General features: G+C 32.1%; 1 protein-coding gene across 1 annotated transcript in view; it reads right to left on the reverse strand.

Annotated features, from left to right (window-relative positions):
- CDH18 (cadherin 18) overlaps positions 1-18872 on the reverse strand; it is a 425120-nt gene that overhangs the window by 90120 nt on the left and 316128 nt on the right. Inside the window, exon 8 of the mRNA XM_003759639.2 lies at positions 13073-13194. Within this exon, the coding sequence (XP_003759687.1) occupies positions 13073-13194 (122 nt within the window). The remainder of the gene's footprint in view (positions 1-13072; positions 13195-18872) is intronic.

Below are 18872 nucleotides of genomic sequence, written 5' to 3' on the forward strand. Positions count from 1 at the left end.
CTGCTGCAGATGGGAATCCAGGCCCACTGTTGTTAGCACATAAAACTGGCTTACATAATTCACTTCCCCTCCAACTGCTCCTTATTTTAAAGCAAAAATACCAGAAAAATGAAGTAGGAGTAGAATGTGATATTAGAAAATGTGATAGTACCTCCTTTATAACATCCTTTTCATCTTATCTCTACTAACTTGTATGCTATTTTAGTTCAGACATTCATTACCTCTCAGCTGGACAAATACAAGGCCCCTCTAAAAGGTCTTCAGGTTCATAGTCTTCTCCCTGTGTAAGCTATCTTCCAAAGAGCTGACAAAATAATGGCCTTAGTTTTGTGTCTGTCTCCTAATGTAACACTCTTGCTTTGTAGCTTTCAGCAACTTCAAGTAGTCTTCAGGATAAAATATAACCCTTCAGACTGGTTTAAGGTCTTCACCCCCTCACTTAAACCTATCTTTTAGATCTTACCCCCTATTGCTCCACTATATTTCAGTCAAACTGGACTACAACTGTTCTCTAAGTTGACATTCAGCTTCCCATCTCTATATTGTGTCTGGAAGGTACTCACACTTCACTGACTCTCAGAATAACTCGCCTTTCTTCAAAGGTTAGAACAGATGTCTCTTCCTTTATGAAACCTCCCCCAATATCTCTCAGATTTTTAATGTTCTGTTTCTCTTAATATTATGTTCTTTCTTTTGTGTATATGTGTTCATTCCTTCAGTAGAACATCAACTCTCCATACTACAAATGGTTTTGTTTGTTTTTGCTTTCCTAGGATCTGCCACAATATCTTGCAAATAAAAATTGCTTAATACATGCTGTTGTTTGTTGAAATCAAATAATATATGTAGCTATGGATGCATTAGGTTTTCTCAAATATCCAGTTTTAACTCTCATTTCTTCTTTTCCAAATTTTAAAAATTGGAAAGAATGGTCTTTTTGAAACCTTTTCATTCATTTCTCTACTTCCTATAGATATCATTATGCTCATTTAAAAAATATGGAAACTGAGGTTCTAATGGCAACACAGCTGGGAATTTTCTCAGGAAAGTTTCTGTTACTTATTCTCTTAATGTACTTTCATACATTACCATGGAAAAGAAAAAGCAATTTATCTGCCAACAACACTTTGTTGAGGAAGTCCAACTTCATTTTAGAAATGAAAAAGAGAGATCTACAAGAAATAAGGGACTTGTGCCATGTCATAATTCTAAAGAGAAAACAATCACATGAGGACTCAGTTCAGATTAGATATATTGATTTCTCACTAAATCATGCCTTCTTCACAGGACACTTTATTAATCATTGTTTATAGTAGAAGAGGACAGGTTTTTTTTTTTTTTTTCAATTTGATATAATTAATCAGGATTATGTCCATCCCTTATCACAGTCATCTTTTTTTCCAATTCCTTACTGCTTTCAATCCTTTTAAATTTCACAAATATTTAGAAACAAAGGATTTGTGTTTGAATTAACAGATCAAAACTTCCTGACAGATCAAAAGGTAATACAATCTATTTTTATCACATGAACAAACTACAAGGCTTCAAGTCTTCTCTACCTTCACCCAAAAAATTATATAAACATTTTAACTTTTCATCCTGCAGACTACAGACATATTCCTATCTCTTTAATCCTAACTAAACATACACACACACACAACAACAACAACAACAACAACAAAACTAACAAGAAGAAGAAGAAGCAAGCAGCTTTTCACTTTGAAACCTCTGTAAAAGTAGCAACTTATATCTCTCCTGGATTTGGATAAATGAAAATATTATTTAAGTTCTTACTATGGATTAAGTGCTGTGGTAAATCCTGAACATGCAAAGAGAAGAAAAAACAAAATAAAGAAAAAAACAAAATAAGATAGCTGGATATGCAAATAAATTACATTCTAATTAAGGAAAAAATACATCTAGTGTAATGGTAGCCAAAGAAGGAGATTTTGGTCAGATAAGTTATAGGCATGGTATAAAATGTCATAGAGCAATGGGCTTGCATATCTATTTAAGTTGTAGTATCTAAATATTTTGACAAGGACAGGATTTGGGGAAGTGGGGAGTGGAAGAAGAAGAAGATGAATTGCAAATGGTTCCTAATGGTCTTTTACCTGCAAAATGCATTGATTTCTATATGTCAGCCATATTAATCAATATTGTGTTAGACTATTTAAAATATCTAGAAAGTATAAAGTTTGAATATTGCTGTTGTATATGAGATGATAATTTGGTGGAGTTAGAAACATAAAAAGACTTGTTCTTATGAAGGAAAATATTATTCAAATTCAGAGAAATAGAGGACAAACAAGCATGATATTGTGTTAAGTAGATGTGGATAAAATATGTGTGTTTATAGGTGTAGAGTTATAGATATCTATGTATATTTGTGTATATATTTGTATATATGTATGTGTTTGTAGGTATCTTTGTCTATATATATGCCCATGTGTGTATGTGTGTACTTAATTGTAGCCTTCTGGTGGGGAAAACAGAATAAAGCAGAAACTGCACAGCAGAGAACAAAATAAAAGTATAGGAAAGGAAAGAAAAGATGGGCAGCTCAGAACACAATATGTTGCATTTATTATACAGATTTTCTTGAAATGAAAATTTATTGTTTTATATTTTCAGTCCTCTCTTATGTTCTGCAAGAAACATAGCAAACTTTTTCTCCCTTTCTTTTCCTATTCTTTATTTAAGCTTAAAACACCCTTTTATGACATAAATATGTACGGTATTTGACCAGTAAGAGTCAAAGCAAAGAAAGAAAGAAAAGAAAGAAATATTCATTTCCCTAATGAATATTGATGCAAAATCTTCAAATATAATATTAACAAAGAGATTAAAGCAATTTATCACCAGAATAATACATTATGATCAAGCAAGATTTAGAATAGAGAAGCAGAGCTGATTCAATATCAGAAAAATTATTAACATTATCAATTGTATCAAAAAACAAACTAACAGAAATCTTGATTATCTCAAACCAAACTAACAAAAATCATGATTATCTCAATAGATACAGAAAAAAAACGACAAAATACATCAATTCATATTAAAAAAAACTATAGAAAGCATCAGAATAAATGGAATTTTCCTTAAAATGATAAAAAGCATCTCTCTAAAACCATCAGCAAGCATCATATGTAATGGGGATAAATGAGAAGCATTCCCAATAACATCAAGGTGAAACCAGGTGGCCCACTAACACCATTACTATTCAATATTGTATTAAAATGTTAACTTTAGCAATAAAAGAATAAAAAGAAATTGAAGGAATTAGAGTAGATATTGAGGAACCAAAACCATCACTCTTTGTAGATGATATAATGATATAATTAGACAATCTTTTGAAAAACTACTAGAAACAATTAACTTTAACAAGGTTGCAGGGTATAAAATAAATCCATGTTAATCATAGGCATTTTATGTTACCAACAAAGTCCAGCACCAAGAGATAGAAAGGGAAATCCCATTTTAAATAATAGTAGATAATATAAAATATTTGGGAGTCTACTTGCCAAGATAAAGTCAGGCATTGTATGAACACAGTGACAAGATACTTTTCACACAAGTAGTTAGATCTAAACCACTGGAAGAATATCAAGGCTTCATGGTTAGGCCAAGCTAACGTAATGAAAATGACAATAATACCTAAATTAATACATTTATTCAATAACATAGAAATCAAACTGCCAAGAAATTATTTCATAGAACTAGATAAGATAATGGCAAAATTCATCTGAAAGAACAAAACATCCATATTTTAAAGGGATAGTGAAAAAGTGCAAAGAAAGGTAGCCTACCTATACCAGACCTAGTACTATATTATAAAGCAGCAATTATGAAGACCATTTGATACTGCCTAAGAAATAGAATATTGGATGAGTGAAATAGATTAGGTTCACAAGACAAAATAATCAGTGACTATAATAATCTAGTGTTTATTAACCCAGAGACTCCAACTTCTAGAATAGGAAGTCACTACTCAACAAAGTTTTCTGAGAAATATGGAGAATAATATGGCAGAAACTAGGCACTGAACAACACCTAACACCCCATACCAACATAAGGTTAAAATGGCTTCATGATTTAGACATAAAGGATAGACAATTTAAGAAAATTAGGAGAACAAGGAATGATCTACTTCTCAGGTCTGTGAAGAAGAAAGGAATTTATGGTCAAAGAAGAACTAGAGAATATTATGAAATGCAAAATGGATAATTTTGCTTATATTAAATTAAAAGGATTTGTGCAAACAAAAGCAATGCACCCAAGATTTTTTTAAGGGAAGCAGAAAAATGAGAAAACAGTCTTACATCCAAAGATTCTGATAAGGTCCTCGTTTCTGAAATATATAGGGAAATGACTCAGATTTATAAGAATTCAAGTTATTCTCCAATTGATACGAACAAAGAATATGAATAGACAATTTTTAGATGAAGAAATTAAAGCCATTTATAGTCATATGGAAAAATGCTCTAAATCATTATTGATTAAAGAAAGGCAAATTAAGACAACTTTGAGGTACCACTTCACATATCTCAGATTGGCTAAAATGACAGGAAGAGATAATGAAAAATGGAACACTAATACAATGTTGGTGGAGTTGTGAACTGATTCAACCATTCTCGAGAGCAATTTGGAACTATTCCCAAGGGGCTCTCAAACTGTGTGTACCCTTTGATCCATCATTGTATATACTGGATCTATATCCCAAAGAGATCATAAAAAAGTAAAAAGTACCCACATGTGCAAAGATGTTTGTATCAGCCTTTTTTGAAGTGACAAGGAAATTGAATGGATATCCATCAATAGGGAAATGGTTAAATAAGTTATGGTAAATGAATGTAAAGGAACATTATTGTTCTATAAGAAATGATTGGAAGGATGATTTTACAAAAACTGGAGGTTTACATGAACTGATGCTAAGTGAGGAGAATCAAGAGAACATAGTACACAGAAACAACAAGGTTATAGGAAGATCAACTGTGATGGATTTGGCTCTTTAAAACACTGAGATGAGTCAAGCCAATTCTAATAGATTTGTGATGGAGAGAGCCATCTGCACCCAGAGAGAGCACTGTGGGGACTGAATGTAGTTCACAACATTATGTTTTCACCTTTGTTGTTGTTGTTGTTTTCTTGCTTGTTTTTTCTTTCTCATTTTTTTTTCTCTTTTTTGATCTGATTTTACTTGTGTCACATGATAAATGTGGAAATGCGTTTAGAAGAATTGCACATGTTTAACCTATTTTGGATTACTAGCTGTCTAGAGGATGGAGGAGGTGGGGAGAGAGGGTGAAAATTTTGGAACACAAGATTTGGCAATGATAAACAAAAATCTATCATAAAAAAGGAAAACCAAGGTGGGGAAAGCTTAAAAGACATTTTTAAAAATAAAGTGAAAAGAATGACAAAATAAAAACTAAATAAATCCAGTTACCCTTTCCTTGTTCTCAACCTCCTTATTCTTTCAACTGCTTTGAATATTGAAAACTTACATTTATCCTATATATTTTTACTTCTCATGGACTTCATTACACCAGAATTTCAGTTCCTTTGTTCTGCTTGTTCCTTTTAAGTCTCTACTTCTGACTCTGATGGGACACTGGCAGGCTAAATCCATAGAGGAGCTTAGTACCCTAAAGGAGTACTGATGGGAAAATGGTGGTGAGAGAAAAAAAAAAGTAGAAAGGGAAATCAGGAAGAGCATATGGAAAGATAGAAGTGGGAAGGAAGAAAATGAAAGGAAAAGGGAAAGTAGAAAGAGGGAAGAGAACATTGAAAACTAAGTGGGATCAAGAAAAGTTTCATTTAGATTAAGCATCAGAGCTATTATTTGAAAGAAGTGAGGGATTTTACAAGATGGAACCAAGGAAAGACAACTTTGATTAGCCATGTGGCAATTTAGGATGGCATAGACAGAGAACAGCTAGCAGGCTAGTTTGCCTGTATTGAGTTTATGGGCTATAGTCAGATTATCCCTTTACCAGACCACCAAATGTTGGGGTACTTAACAAAATGATTAGGTACAGGGCTATGGGCTGGTGTCGCAGGTTGTCTCAAAGAATTTGTGGGGTTTGACATGCTCCAAATTGAGGGGTAAAGATTTTATTATACTACTAACAACAGGCTAAATCCACAAGGGCTTTTAACAAAGAAAAAGGATTCTTAGTTAATTAACCAAGGAAAAGATACCATTAAGGGGAAAGACTCCAGAAGGTGAGTTCATCTCACTGGCTGGTGGGCTAACTCTAAAAAAGAGGTAGTGAGATATGATTAGGTTCTTTTATTTTTCAGTGGGTTGAAATCATAGCTTGGCTTTCTGATTGGATACAATAGAATTGGAGGTTATGATGATTTTGTCAATGTTAAGTATTTTGTTAAAAATTTTACCAGAGACCTCCACCTGAGTTGGGGTTGTAATAAAGACCAATTAAAGAAAATATCTGCTCATGCCCAAGATGATTTTATCAGTACTGAATCCCTCTTGTGATTCTAGCCCACCATGGTGCTCTAACTTTTGCTGTCTTTCCTCTCACTCCTGACTCATGACACATGGTATTTCTCCTCTAATTTCCCCAACAAACCCCTCATCTCCCACCATGGCTCATGGTGTCTTTTTCCTTTTAGTTAATTAACTCATTTAAGGTACTAAGCTCCTCTATGGCTTTAGCCTACCAGTTAAGTGCATGCTCCAATCCTTTCTCCTGGTTTTGTGGATTTTACCAGGAAGCTTCTCTTTTCTATTATAAATTGTTAAAAATCCCTTGAATTTTTCACTTGACCAAACTCCAACTTTTAGTGTCTATACCAATTTCATCATTTGGTAACCAGCAAATCTTCTCTTCAACCACATCAGAAAATTTGTGGAGGAAAGGAAAAAAATTAGGCATGTGAAATCTGTGGAACTGTGGAAGTTTATAAATGCCTATCTAAAGATTTTTACATTTTACTCTAGATGTACTAAAAATCACTAGGGATTTTGGAGTAAAGGAGACATATAGTCAGGCTGGGATTTTAGAATTATCAAATTTGTAGTTGTGTGCAGGTAGAGAGATATTAGAAGCAGAAATGTCAACTAATCTTCTTTTAAGCTGCATATCCTGTGTTAGCAATAGGCTTCTATTACCTGAATAAATCATCAATATTTAACTTCACCTTTCTCTTTAAAAATCATACCTTCCATAAACTCTCATCAAAGCTACTTCTAAACTAGAGCAACAGGTTTGCAATTTCTGAGTCTTTCTTGATGTTTCTCTAGTCCTTGTCAATTCTAGCTATGTGTATTCCCTTCTCTCTATTTAAGGTGAATACTACCCTATGTTACACTCTCTTCACTCTTCTATTAGACTGTCCTAACAGTTCCTTATTCTTCTTCTAGCTTCCAGTCTCCCTTCCCTGAAGGAACTTCCTGAAACACTGATCTTGCCATCTCAGTTTTCTACTGAAAATCTTTGAGTGGTTCCTATTGTTTCTAGGAAAAATATAAGACCTTTAGCCTGAAATTTAAGACCCTCTACTTTTTGACTTATCTTTCCAAACATTTCTTGAATCATATTACTTCCTTTCAAGTACTGAATATCTCAGCCAAATTACTAGCTACTTTTTGAGTTCTACATTTCCTATTCATTTTCCAAACATTTGTATAATATATTCCACATGCCTAGATTAAGTTCCTTATTATCTCCATCTTTTAAAAATTTCTCTTCAAATAAAGTAATATTTTTATTATATCTTGTCTGCCCAGGTGTTAATGTCTTCTTCCTGTATACTTCACAAGATGTCTTGGATTTTGGGGGAAACTTTTTTTCTTTCATATTTAATTATTCTATCATTTTAAATTAGGACAATTTACTTTTTTGTCTCATTAGTTTTCATTCATGATTTCTTGAAATATACCTCTGAAAATCGGACTTTGATAAAACTCACTGGGATTCAAATAAATTTACTTAACTATGTATTTAAACCCAAATCATATTGGCTATCATTATTGATTGGTAAATAATAGGTCCCAGCCCCAACTTCACTTGCTGTTTCTTAGAGTTTTGCTGTCTCAGAGTGGGTGTAAATAGCCATGATCTTTGTTCTGGTCAAAAACTCTGAGAGTCTACCCTGCTCAAAATAATTCTTCTGAGAAGTCAAATTGAGCTATTTTGGGGGACCCAATTTTTACCTAGCTTTTAATCATCGAATGGATGTTTCCTCTGGCAAACTGAGACCTGTAAAAGTCTTTACTTTAAAAAGACCAAAGTCTCCTACTGCATCAACAAAAAGCACAAATTATATTATTTGATAATCACCAATTAGCCCCTTAAATAACCTCTTGTTTCCCTTTATCCATTCAAAAGGGAAATGGCAAACTTCTCCAGTATTTTTGTGAAGAAAATTCAAAGGATAGTATTGGGATACTTTGGTACACAGGGTTCTAAAGAGATATACACAGAATTAGAATTCAGCTAAATATAACAACAGAAAATTTAACAGATATAAGCTCTAATACTTAGAAGATTCTTAGAATTTAGATATATGGAAGACACTTTACATACTATCCAGTCCAATACTCTTATTTTACAAATGAGAAAACTAAGTACAAAAATAGAAAATGACTTGTCTAAAGTTGTACAAGATACTTGGAGGAACACCTCTCTCCAAAGTTTGAAAATACCTTAATGGAAAGGTAATGAGTTGGTTAAGATTTTTAAGATGACAAATACTAGACAGGATAATTAATCACTGAACATTTCTGAGAACAAGGTACTGTGACAGATAGTGAAGAAGATATGAAAAAAAAATGTGAAATAGACCTTCCCAACTCAAAGGGATTATAATCTGGAGAAGTAAGACATATATACAAAAAAACAACAACAATTAAAAAAAAAAAAAAGTTCTGTGGCTCTGTTTTTTCATTTGTAAAATTAGGTAGTTAGACTAGATGATATCTCAATTCTTTTCCTGGCCTAAATTCTATGATCCTATTTTACAACACAGTAAAGTTAAAAAAAAAAAAACAAAACAAAACACTCTTGAACTACTAGCTCATGCCTTACAGTATACATGAAAATTCTCATGTAGTCCAAAAGTCCAAAATATAAAAGTATTTTATATTCATTCCTATTTTTAAAGTGTCTTTTATGTTATAAACTATTTGATATCCTAATCTGAAATTCTGTATTGTTATTCTGCTGTTTTGTTAAATAAATGGATAAATTTGAATAAAATAATAAAAAAGGAAGTCAAGTATATGTATTTTCTCAGTAAAATAGCTAAATCTCTAATGTTAGGAAATAGAACTTAAATTTTTTTTAACACTCTTTTAACCTTAGTAACAGTCTTAACTTTCAATTAAATCCAGCTGCAATGAGCTCTTTGTTTTTTTTTTTTTTTTAATTTATCTTCAAGTTTCTGTCACTACTTTATATAAATCAAGGCACAAAAACATTTATTAGATCCTTGGCAATTGTTTGCTTTATGAGGATCCAGTTTTTATCTCATAAAAGTAAAGCTTTAACAAGAGATTTGATGTTTAAACTATACCTGTACTTGAGAGAGCAGAGCCCTTGTGGTTTTATCATAATTGATTTAACACATCAATTTTCATGGTGGAGATGGGACTCAAACTGGCCATTGAAGGACAGTTAAAATTTAGAAAAATGAAAAGGATGAGGAAGGCCATTGTGAATAGTACAAAACTGAGTAAAGGAACAATCTTATGATGGCAATATGTTTTAAAAAATTGCATGCAACAAATGCTTTATTTGAATTAATATAGGCAAGAACTATTGAAAAAGTTTTTGGGAACCAGATTGTGAAGGACCTGAAATGCTAGGCTAAAAAATTTAGTCATTAATGAGTCATATATTCTTGTGGTATTGCTACAAGGTGAATAAAGTATGAACAAGATATGTGAAAAGACAAAATACTAAGCCAGATTCATTCGATTGTGGTTTAAGGTGCTTAAGAAATTCTGACTTCAGATCTTCACTCTGACATTTATTAGCTATTCTCATGAGATTATTAAGTTTTTAATCAATCAATCACCGCGTCTGAAATTCCATATCTTTACAATATGGACAATTATACCTTATTAATTGGCTATTATTGGTGTATAAGCAATCATATAACTTCTCAGTGCCCCAAGCAGTTCACTAAAACTACATAATTTAGAAAGCTTATCAATCTGCTGCAGCAGAGGCAGTTTATTTGCAGGGAACTTCCTAAGCCAATGAAACTGAAGATCCAAATCTTCCCCCTTCCCCCACAAAAATAAAACAAAAGCCAAAATCAAATTCTAGATCAGCCTTCAAATGACACAATATATGTAAAGTACTACATAAATATCAACTATTATCATTATTATTAGAGGATTGTCTGTGTAAATGTTGTCAAAATAATTGTCAGATCAATACAGTCTCAAACTTAGTTTGACTAATTAATTTGATCTATTTTCCTTTAAAATACATAAAACACAACTAAATTGATCCTAGACATCAGTCAAAAAAAGAAAGCATCACTTAATGGATAGAAAGCAGGTTTTGTTAAAAAATGGGTCTAAGTCCTGGCTATGTGAACCTGGACAAGTGACTTACCCTGTCAGTGCTCCCAAGAAAAGATTAAGAATAAATTGTAACAGTATTGTATAAGAAGCTATTGTTTCCTATCTTCATTGATAAACAGATTTTACTTACTGGGAGCTCCCTTTATTAATAGTGGGGAAAGTCAATCAAAGGGGTTTGTGACAATAGTGCTTTCTCTGAGAACTTAAATAAGACATAATTGAGCTAGAACAGTAATAAGTTTTTTTTTTTTTTTAATTCATTAGCTAGGATCATTTCTATAGCTTTTGACAATTGAAATGATCCACTGTTTCTAGCCGTTTCTCCTAAATTTATTATTGATTTTATTTTCTGTCACTGAATTTTAAAAACCTTACAAACTGTAAAACTGTTGCCTTTTCTACCAAAGGCTGGTTCTTAGTTAACATTTTCCTAGTCTAATCTTTTTTATTATTTTTTTCAGAAGACACAGGTTCTTATCTCAACTAATAAATTATCTTTCAACTTACAAATAATATTTCCAATTAGTGATTTAACTAATAGTATCTGTCTGTTTCTAGTCATTAACCCAAGCTTGAAAGATGGCGTGGACACAGGCTAAATTTGATATACTCCCTAGCAATCAGATTTAATGAGTCTATCCAAACTCTACTTTTGGGAGTAACAATAAGGTGAGGTTATGAAGGAGGAACAGAATCTGCTGCCTGCTTTCCATCCCTCCAACTTTTATTTTTAATTTGCTGTAAAATTTGGTTCTGAGGGAAGGAAAAGAGGAAAAAAGAGCAAGTGGGAATACAAAATGCAATGTCTCTTTTATAAAGTTTCCAGCATAGGAAGATAGCTTTTATGGCTTTTGAACAAGGTTCTGCCTTAGAAAATGACTTCACGTTTCATACGTGAATGAGTTTCTTATTAATATTTCTTTTACCTCAGTACAGTTTAAATTTGTTTCCTGGATGAAAAAAAAATACATAAACAGAGGAATGTTTTGTCATTCTTCATACTGATACCTAAATTATCTTGAGCTCTATTATCTGAAGTTTAAATCCTTGCTTCCAAAAAGCTCCATCTTGCCAAGGCCACATATATTTACATTTAGATGCAAGGTATTCATAAAAAAGGAAGACATTGGGGACTCTGAAAGCAATCGATTCTTCATTGAACTATATAAAGCTCTGCAAGACAAATGAGTTCCAGAAAATCAACTTCTAAGGATTTTTTTTTTCATTTTTACTCTGGCTAAAACACTGTACAGTCACTGGAAAGCACTAGGTATAAAGAAAAATCTCTGTAAATCAGACCAGCAATTTTGAGTGTAAACAATGGAAGCACCACACCTTTAAAAGCTGTGAAAGTTCATTTCCAAAACCACCAAACTGGAATCCTATCTCACTCAGAGTGAAACAGCTCTTATCAGTTTCATATTATTTCATAAACTCTGTAAGGGGATTAATAATACAACTAGAAAAAGCCACAGAGAGGATTAATGTCACAATTAGTTATTCTAGTCTTTCTATAAAGAATCCAGCAAAGCATATGAAATTCAATATTCTGAATAATCAATTAATCCATCAATTGATAAATTTTTATTAGGACCTCCTGTGGAAGAGCAAAACACAAAACAGATCATAAAGATTACTATCTAAATATTTTTAAACTTATGAATGCATGAAAGCTTTCTAATGTAGAGGTTCTCCTACTGTCAGAACTCCTTGCATTAATGCATATCATGGCTAATCTATGGCTTCAGTAAATGACTATTATGAATTTGCTCAAGGGACATGTCATTATTAAGCAGGAAAATGTGCTTATAAAAATTAAATGTGAGCACTAATTAAATATTGATTACAAGTATTCACATACTAACATTGAGAGAAAATGCTATTTGAAGTAAGTTTCAAAGAAACATTAATATCTTGGTCCTAGTTGATACTGAGGTCAAATTTCCACTATTATTAACTGTTTAACTTATATCATCTGTCTAACTAGATCTTTTTTTTTTTTTTCCTTACTCTACAGAAGACCTTAAGGTCCAGGTAATTAGTTAAATCAAGATATCTGGGGAAGGTTTACAAATTTGCATTTTGGAACTTAGAATTCTATGCTCTTCTTCTATTAGTTCAAATTTATTATTTTCCTATATCCTCATGATAACAAATGCTGTTTTGCTTCTAGTGAGTATGAAATGAATGTTGAATTCAATTGATCAGTTCATGTCATTTGTGATTCTGGGGAAGAATACTCTAATAAATACATAGAAAGGGTAAGATTTTAAATAACTTTGTTAGCTAAGTGTTGAAATTATAATCTAACTATGTATTAAGTAATTTTTATTATAATTCATCATCTTAAATTTAGAAGGATTTCAACATCTATCAAGAGCATGAGTTCCATCTGTAGAATCCTCAATATGTAAAAAATATCATTTATAAAAAGGAAGCTGATCGTTTTTTGCCTTTTTTCTTTTTTAGAAAAAGAGAGATACAACAAGTATCAAACTAATGACTTACCTGGCCAGGCTTAGAATTTTCACAAACAACAATATCATATTCCTTGGCAAGCTCTGGTGGATTGTCATTGACATCCAGAACTCGAATGCCTACTACAACGTGGCTTAGCAGGCTAGGATTATCTGTAAAACATACAAAGAAGTATTCAGTGATTCTGATATACATATCTTAATTTCTTATTAAAACGTGTATTAACTCTGGAACTTGTTACCTATTCCAGGAGCTAAAACACAATGCTGGGAAAAGACAATTTTATGGAACCAGTCTTTGCTGAGACTTACTGGCACAAGCTAAAAAAAGAAAAAAAAAACACTAAGGCATAACAGGAATGCTAAAATGATATTTTGTCATATCAAGAAATTACTTGTTATTCAGGAAATGCAATGGAGAGAAAATTGTCAGATATCTTTGTATGCTATCATAATTTGAAAGAGGAACAATTGATTTGATCATTATTCTACAAAAAGTAGTGTGATACTTGAATAACAAAAACAAAAACATTGCCATTAATCTTTAAAAAATGTTTAATGACTTTAAAATGCAATGCTAAATATATTTTAAGAAAATAAAGAAAATATGCTTCAATTTTTAAAAGTGCTTTATAATAATAGCTCATATTTATATATTTAATTCATAAAGTATTCCCCTCAGAATACTCATAAGATAAATTATGCTATTTATGATTATTTTTTACCCTTCCTATCCCTTTTTCTCTTTTCTTATCTTTCCTTTCAGCAAATTAGAATGAAATAATGGAGAGAAAGCTGTATAAGAGTCAAGAAGACCTGTATTCAAGTGTTGCTTCTGACACATCTTGATCATGACTATTCATAATCTCAAGGCATGGCATTTAAAGAAAGAAACCATGATATACTGATGAGTTTGATATAAGAATACATGGATTCAAATTTTGGCTCTGCTTACACTTACACACAAGGTTACTTGAACTTGGCCAAGGTACCTAAGACTTTCCTCATCCTTAAAATGAAGTTCAAGGTAGGTGACCTTTTAGGTTCCTTTTAATAACCTCTGAGATCCTAACCCAATACTCTAAGTTACCAAAAAATATGTTGATTAGCCAAGTTTCTTCACTTAAGGAAATGCTTTATTTTTATGAAATTGTGAGACAGAGTGACAGAGAAAGAGAGCTTCATACAGTCCAAGAATGAGAATGATTACATTTATTGGTGAGGAAACTTAAGAATATTTGATGCAAGGGAAAACCTTTGACATCTAAAAATATTACAGCGAAGGTTTCAAAACGACATTTCTTTGGGGAATTGATTTGTTGTTGTTGTTGTTTTGTTTTTGTTTTTGTTTTGTTTTTGACACTAAGGCTAGTGTTGTTTCCTTTACATGAACTCAGCCAATATCAATTGAAAAACTACTGATTAGGTGTGGAAAATAGTTTTAGTTAAGACTGAAACTTTTAAAAATGAAGATCTTTGTTTCTCCTGCACTTTTACTATATATGTTATATTTATTTTATGACTCTTAATAACACTTGAAGAGTAATGGTTTTAAGATTTGCCAAGCTCTTTACTCATATTATCTTCACAACAACTGAAAATATTAGCGTTGGAAGGTGTATTATTCTCTCTAAAACGTAATGTTCTCTGTTTCTTTTTCTTTGGAGGTCTCTGGGAGCAGCCTTCCTTTCAGTTCAGCAATCACCATATGAGTACAGCCAGGGGTTAAAGTCCAAATCCTTTATTGTCTCTTTCAAAGTCTTGTCTTCTTCACTTGGGGCTTGGCTAGTTTTTCTGGAGGCCTTCCGGGCTGGCCTTGGTTCCAAGAGCTTGAGTTCCTGTCTGCCTTCTCTGGCTTCTGAATCTTCCCAACTGAATCCTGGTTCCAAGAACTTCTAGTGTTCTTGTCCTTCCGGGCCTTGAGAGCTTCTTGCTTATGTGCCCTACAATGAGTATACACCAATCTTATATCTCTAGGAAACCATTATATGTGTTGTAGGATTAAATCAATGCTAAACTAGATTTAACCATTGTCTCCTCAATTCCACTTAGTACCTTGTTTCAAGTTCTAGCCCATAACATCTCCTTGTAGTATTAAATCAATCATACTGAACCATGCTAAATTAGGTAACTATTATCTCTATCAATTCCACTGACTTAGTACCTTGTAAGAATTCTTTGTTTCAAGTTCAGAGTTCCTGGCCCATAACAGGAAAGGACTTTAGAAATTATCTAAGCACATATTTATATTATTAGAATAGCTAGAATTTATGTAATTTAAGGTTTGAAATCCCAAATTTTGTTGCATACATAATTAGGTTAGCTTTAAAGGAGTCTAAATAATTAATTCTTCTCCAAAATCTTAAACCTGAAAAGTACGCTTAATTTGCAGTAGGAAGTAGTGAAATCAACACTTGAAGAGTGATGGATCATCTGCCAAAACACAAGAGGAACACTGAATATAAATCATGCCCTGTACTTCAAAATGATATTTGGAACACAGGAGTGAAATTGACATAACACTGAGGACCCCAGGTTTCTTTTCCTTGTTTATGGGAATTTCATTTCTTGAATTTTCAAAAATTCACACAAAATAAAAAGCTTGGCTATCTCTGAAATATGAATTATGTTAAATATTAATTTAAAAAGTCAATCAATTTGTGCTGTTTAAATATTTTTTAAAAATCATGACTAATTCCCTGGAAGCTGTGTTGTTTTGGTTCTGTCATAGGACTTATTTTGAGTCACTTGATTTTTTGATCATTCCAGTGTCTATGAATGAATTTCATTACATGTCATTTTGTGCCATATACTTGCAATAGTTAAAGGAAAATGAACTCTCTGGAATAGTTCCTTTTGGACTATTAAAATATATTTTTTAAATTAACAATACTAGTTATTGAACATGCTTAAAATTTTACCTAAGTAAAAGATGAAATCTTAAACTTCATTGCATAATAATTAGGTTAGCTTTAAAGGAGAATTTTAAATAATCAATTCCTCTCCAAAATCTTAAACCTGAAAAGCATGATTAATTTGAAATAAGAACTAGTAAAATCAAAATCTTTATGATAATAGCACATTTTTGTGGCACCTTAATTTAACAAATTGCTTTCCTTGTCATCCCTGTGTTAAACAGTTAAAGGAAGTATTCCAAATACATTTGCACCTACAAACTCCTTAACTCTTAAGTGCACCTTTAGGAAAAGACTTTCAGTTTTAGATAGTATTCTTAGAGATGATATAATTTAAAGCCCTCATTTTGTTAACAAAATAAAAAGTCAAATTAGAGAAACAAATTATCCAAATAAACAGAACCAGGATAGGAACCCAGGTCTTCTTTCTTAAATCAATATTACTTTCCATCATTCATCATGGCTTCTCTCATATCATTTTAGAGCAGCTAGGTGATAGAGTGGGTAGAGTGCCTGGCACAGTATTAGGAAGACTCATCTTTCTGAGTTCAAATCTGGTCTCAGATACATCCTAGTCATGTGACCTTAAGAAAGTCACTGAACTCTGTTTCAGTTTCCCCATCTGTACAAATGAACTGGAGAAGGAAATGGCAAGCCATTCCATTATTTTTGCCAAGAAAAACCCAAATGAGATCACAGTCAGACATGACTGAAATAACTGATCAACAACAAATACATTTCTATTGTTTCCACATGTATAACTTCAAAATTATTAAATTTGTTAATATCAATTATACATTTTAATCAAAGATAAGACAAAATATAAAGGCACAAAAATTAATCTTAGAAATTTGATCCCTTAATCTCTCTTTTAGAGATCAAATAGGTGAGTAAAAGTACAATTTGGGATTTTTAGCATGAAAAATGCTAATTAGTTAAAAAACCAATTTATTTTGTACTTTAAATTGCTATTTCTAAGATATAGTTAAAATAGCATGATTGTGTACTGGAAGCTGCTACAGAATTTTTTTTTTTGCTTAAATACTATAACTTCTTTATCCGCAAATCAATCTATACATTTGTGACTTCTTTTTTTCCATCTTCCCTCATAATAAGCAGTCAAGGCCTTGGCTTCTCACATTCCTCTTAGCATAAAGATTGGCCAGAATAATGATTTTCAATAAACGTCAGGCCATTATTTCCTCCAGAATTACTCCAGAAATACTTAGATACTCTCAATAATTATTTCCTAAGTTTAACACAGGTTGGGAGCTTCAAAAGGTTAAGCTGTGCCTTTGATCTTAGGAATGTAAAACTGACTTTGATCTGTAAATTAGAACCATAAAAGTTGAAAGCACTTCACCTGTTTCTGAAGTGAATTACATTGGTACAAGTTCATGTTTTATCATTGAATACCAATGTAAAACATATTTTCTTGCTGCCCTCTCTTATAGCATAATACTTGACATATATAATATCTGAGTGAATCATTTCCCAATGGAAGGATGCATGTGTGTGTGTGTGTGTGTGTGTGTGTGTGTGAGAGAGAGAGAGAGAGAAAGAGAGAGAGAGAGAGAGAGAGAGGAGAGAGAGAAAGAGGAAGAAAGAGAGAGAGAGAGGAAGAAAGAGAGAGAGAGAGGGAGGGAAGGAGGGAGGGAGAGAGAGAGAGAAAGAAAGAGAGAGAGAGAGAGAGAGATTAAAGGATTTGGGTATTTTTTTTTCTTTACATTTATGTGTCCTTGTTACCTATTCTTTCTAAGTCACTGTGAACACTTGCAACTTCATTCACTGCAGGTGCCCCAGAAGTCATATCTGCCATCTGATGCTATAATTTTCTTTGAACTTATTTCCTTTAAATCCCTTTTGATACTACCAGAAGCATTTCTAATAGCAAGGATCATGATCCTGTATATTCTTTCCTTTATCGGTGAACAATTTCATCACATAACTGCATTTTTAGAAGGCTTCTAAGGAGAAAATCCTCATTCTGATGTTTAAAATATGTTTTTCATTTATTTCTGACTATTTTAATCTCCACTTCTGGGACTGGAGGTCCCAGATATAGGTTTTCTATATCTTCTATTGCCCACAATGTTTTGGGAATTAATATTACTGCTCAGCATCTGTATTTTTGTGCTGTCACAATTTTATTTACATCAATAAAATGTGTTAAGGATGTGGATGGCATATTTATAGATAGAACTACATTTAAAAATCTATCAATATGTCTTAAACTGTTTGGAGTTTAATGTAAAAGAGACCTAGGGAAAATGTAGAATGATGCGAAGTAAGGAAGAAAAAATCAGTATCCCAGGAAAATAAATCCTTGGAATATCTTGTAATCTATGTATGAACTTTTCAAGGTTATTTTCAACATCAGACCTTTTTATTAAAATAGGGAATGGTGATATGTCTGAGGACTAGGAAATCTGAATTCAAGTTGCAATTCTAACATTTGTAATTTGTGTGACCTTAGGTTAGTAATTAAATTTCTCTTTCATCTGCTATAAATTGAGGAAATTGAAGAAAATTATCTCAGAGTCTTTTTTACATATGAAATGTTATAATCCTACTAATTCAATATCTATGTGTATTAGGTAATTAGTTAGGATTTGATTTGATCACAATGTTTTCCCCAAACCAGGTAGTTTTTGTTGTAATAAATGCAGAATTCTAGGCAAAAAAAATTTGCAATTTTCAAAAATATACTGTCTTACACTTGTTACATTTTATAATTTGAAGCCATGATATAGAAGTATTCTCCAAAAGGGGATGTGTTCAGAGCTATTATGTCATGTAGAAGTGGTTCTAAATTAAGAAAGACTCAAAAATTTTAATTTTAGATGGTCCTTGCAAATATGATTCAGAATTAAGAAGGTTCACATGTTTTCTTCTACAAATTACCTAATATACAAT

Source organism: Sarcophilus harrisii, chromosome 1 (assembly GCF_902635505.1).
Source record: "Sarcophilus harrisii chromosome 1, mSarHar1.11, whole genome shotgun sequence".
Lineage (NCBI taxonomy): Eukaryota > Metazoa > Chordata > Mammalia > Dasyuromorphia > Dasyuridae > Sarcophilus > Sarcophilus harrisii.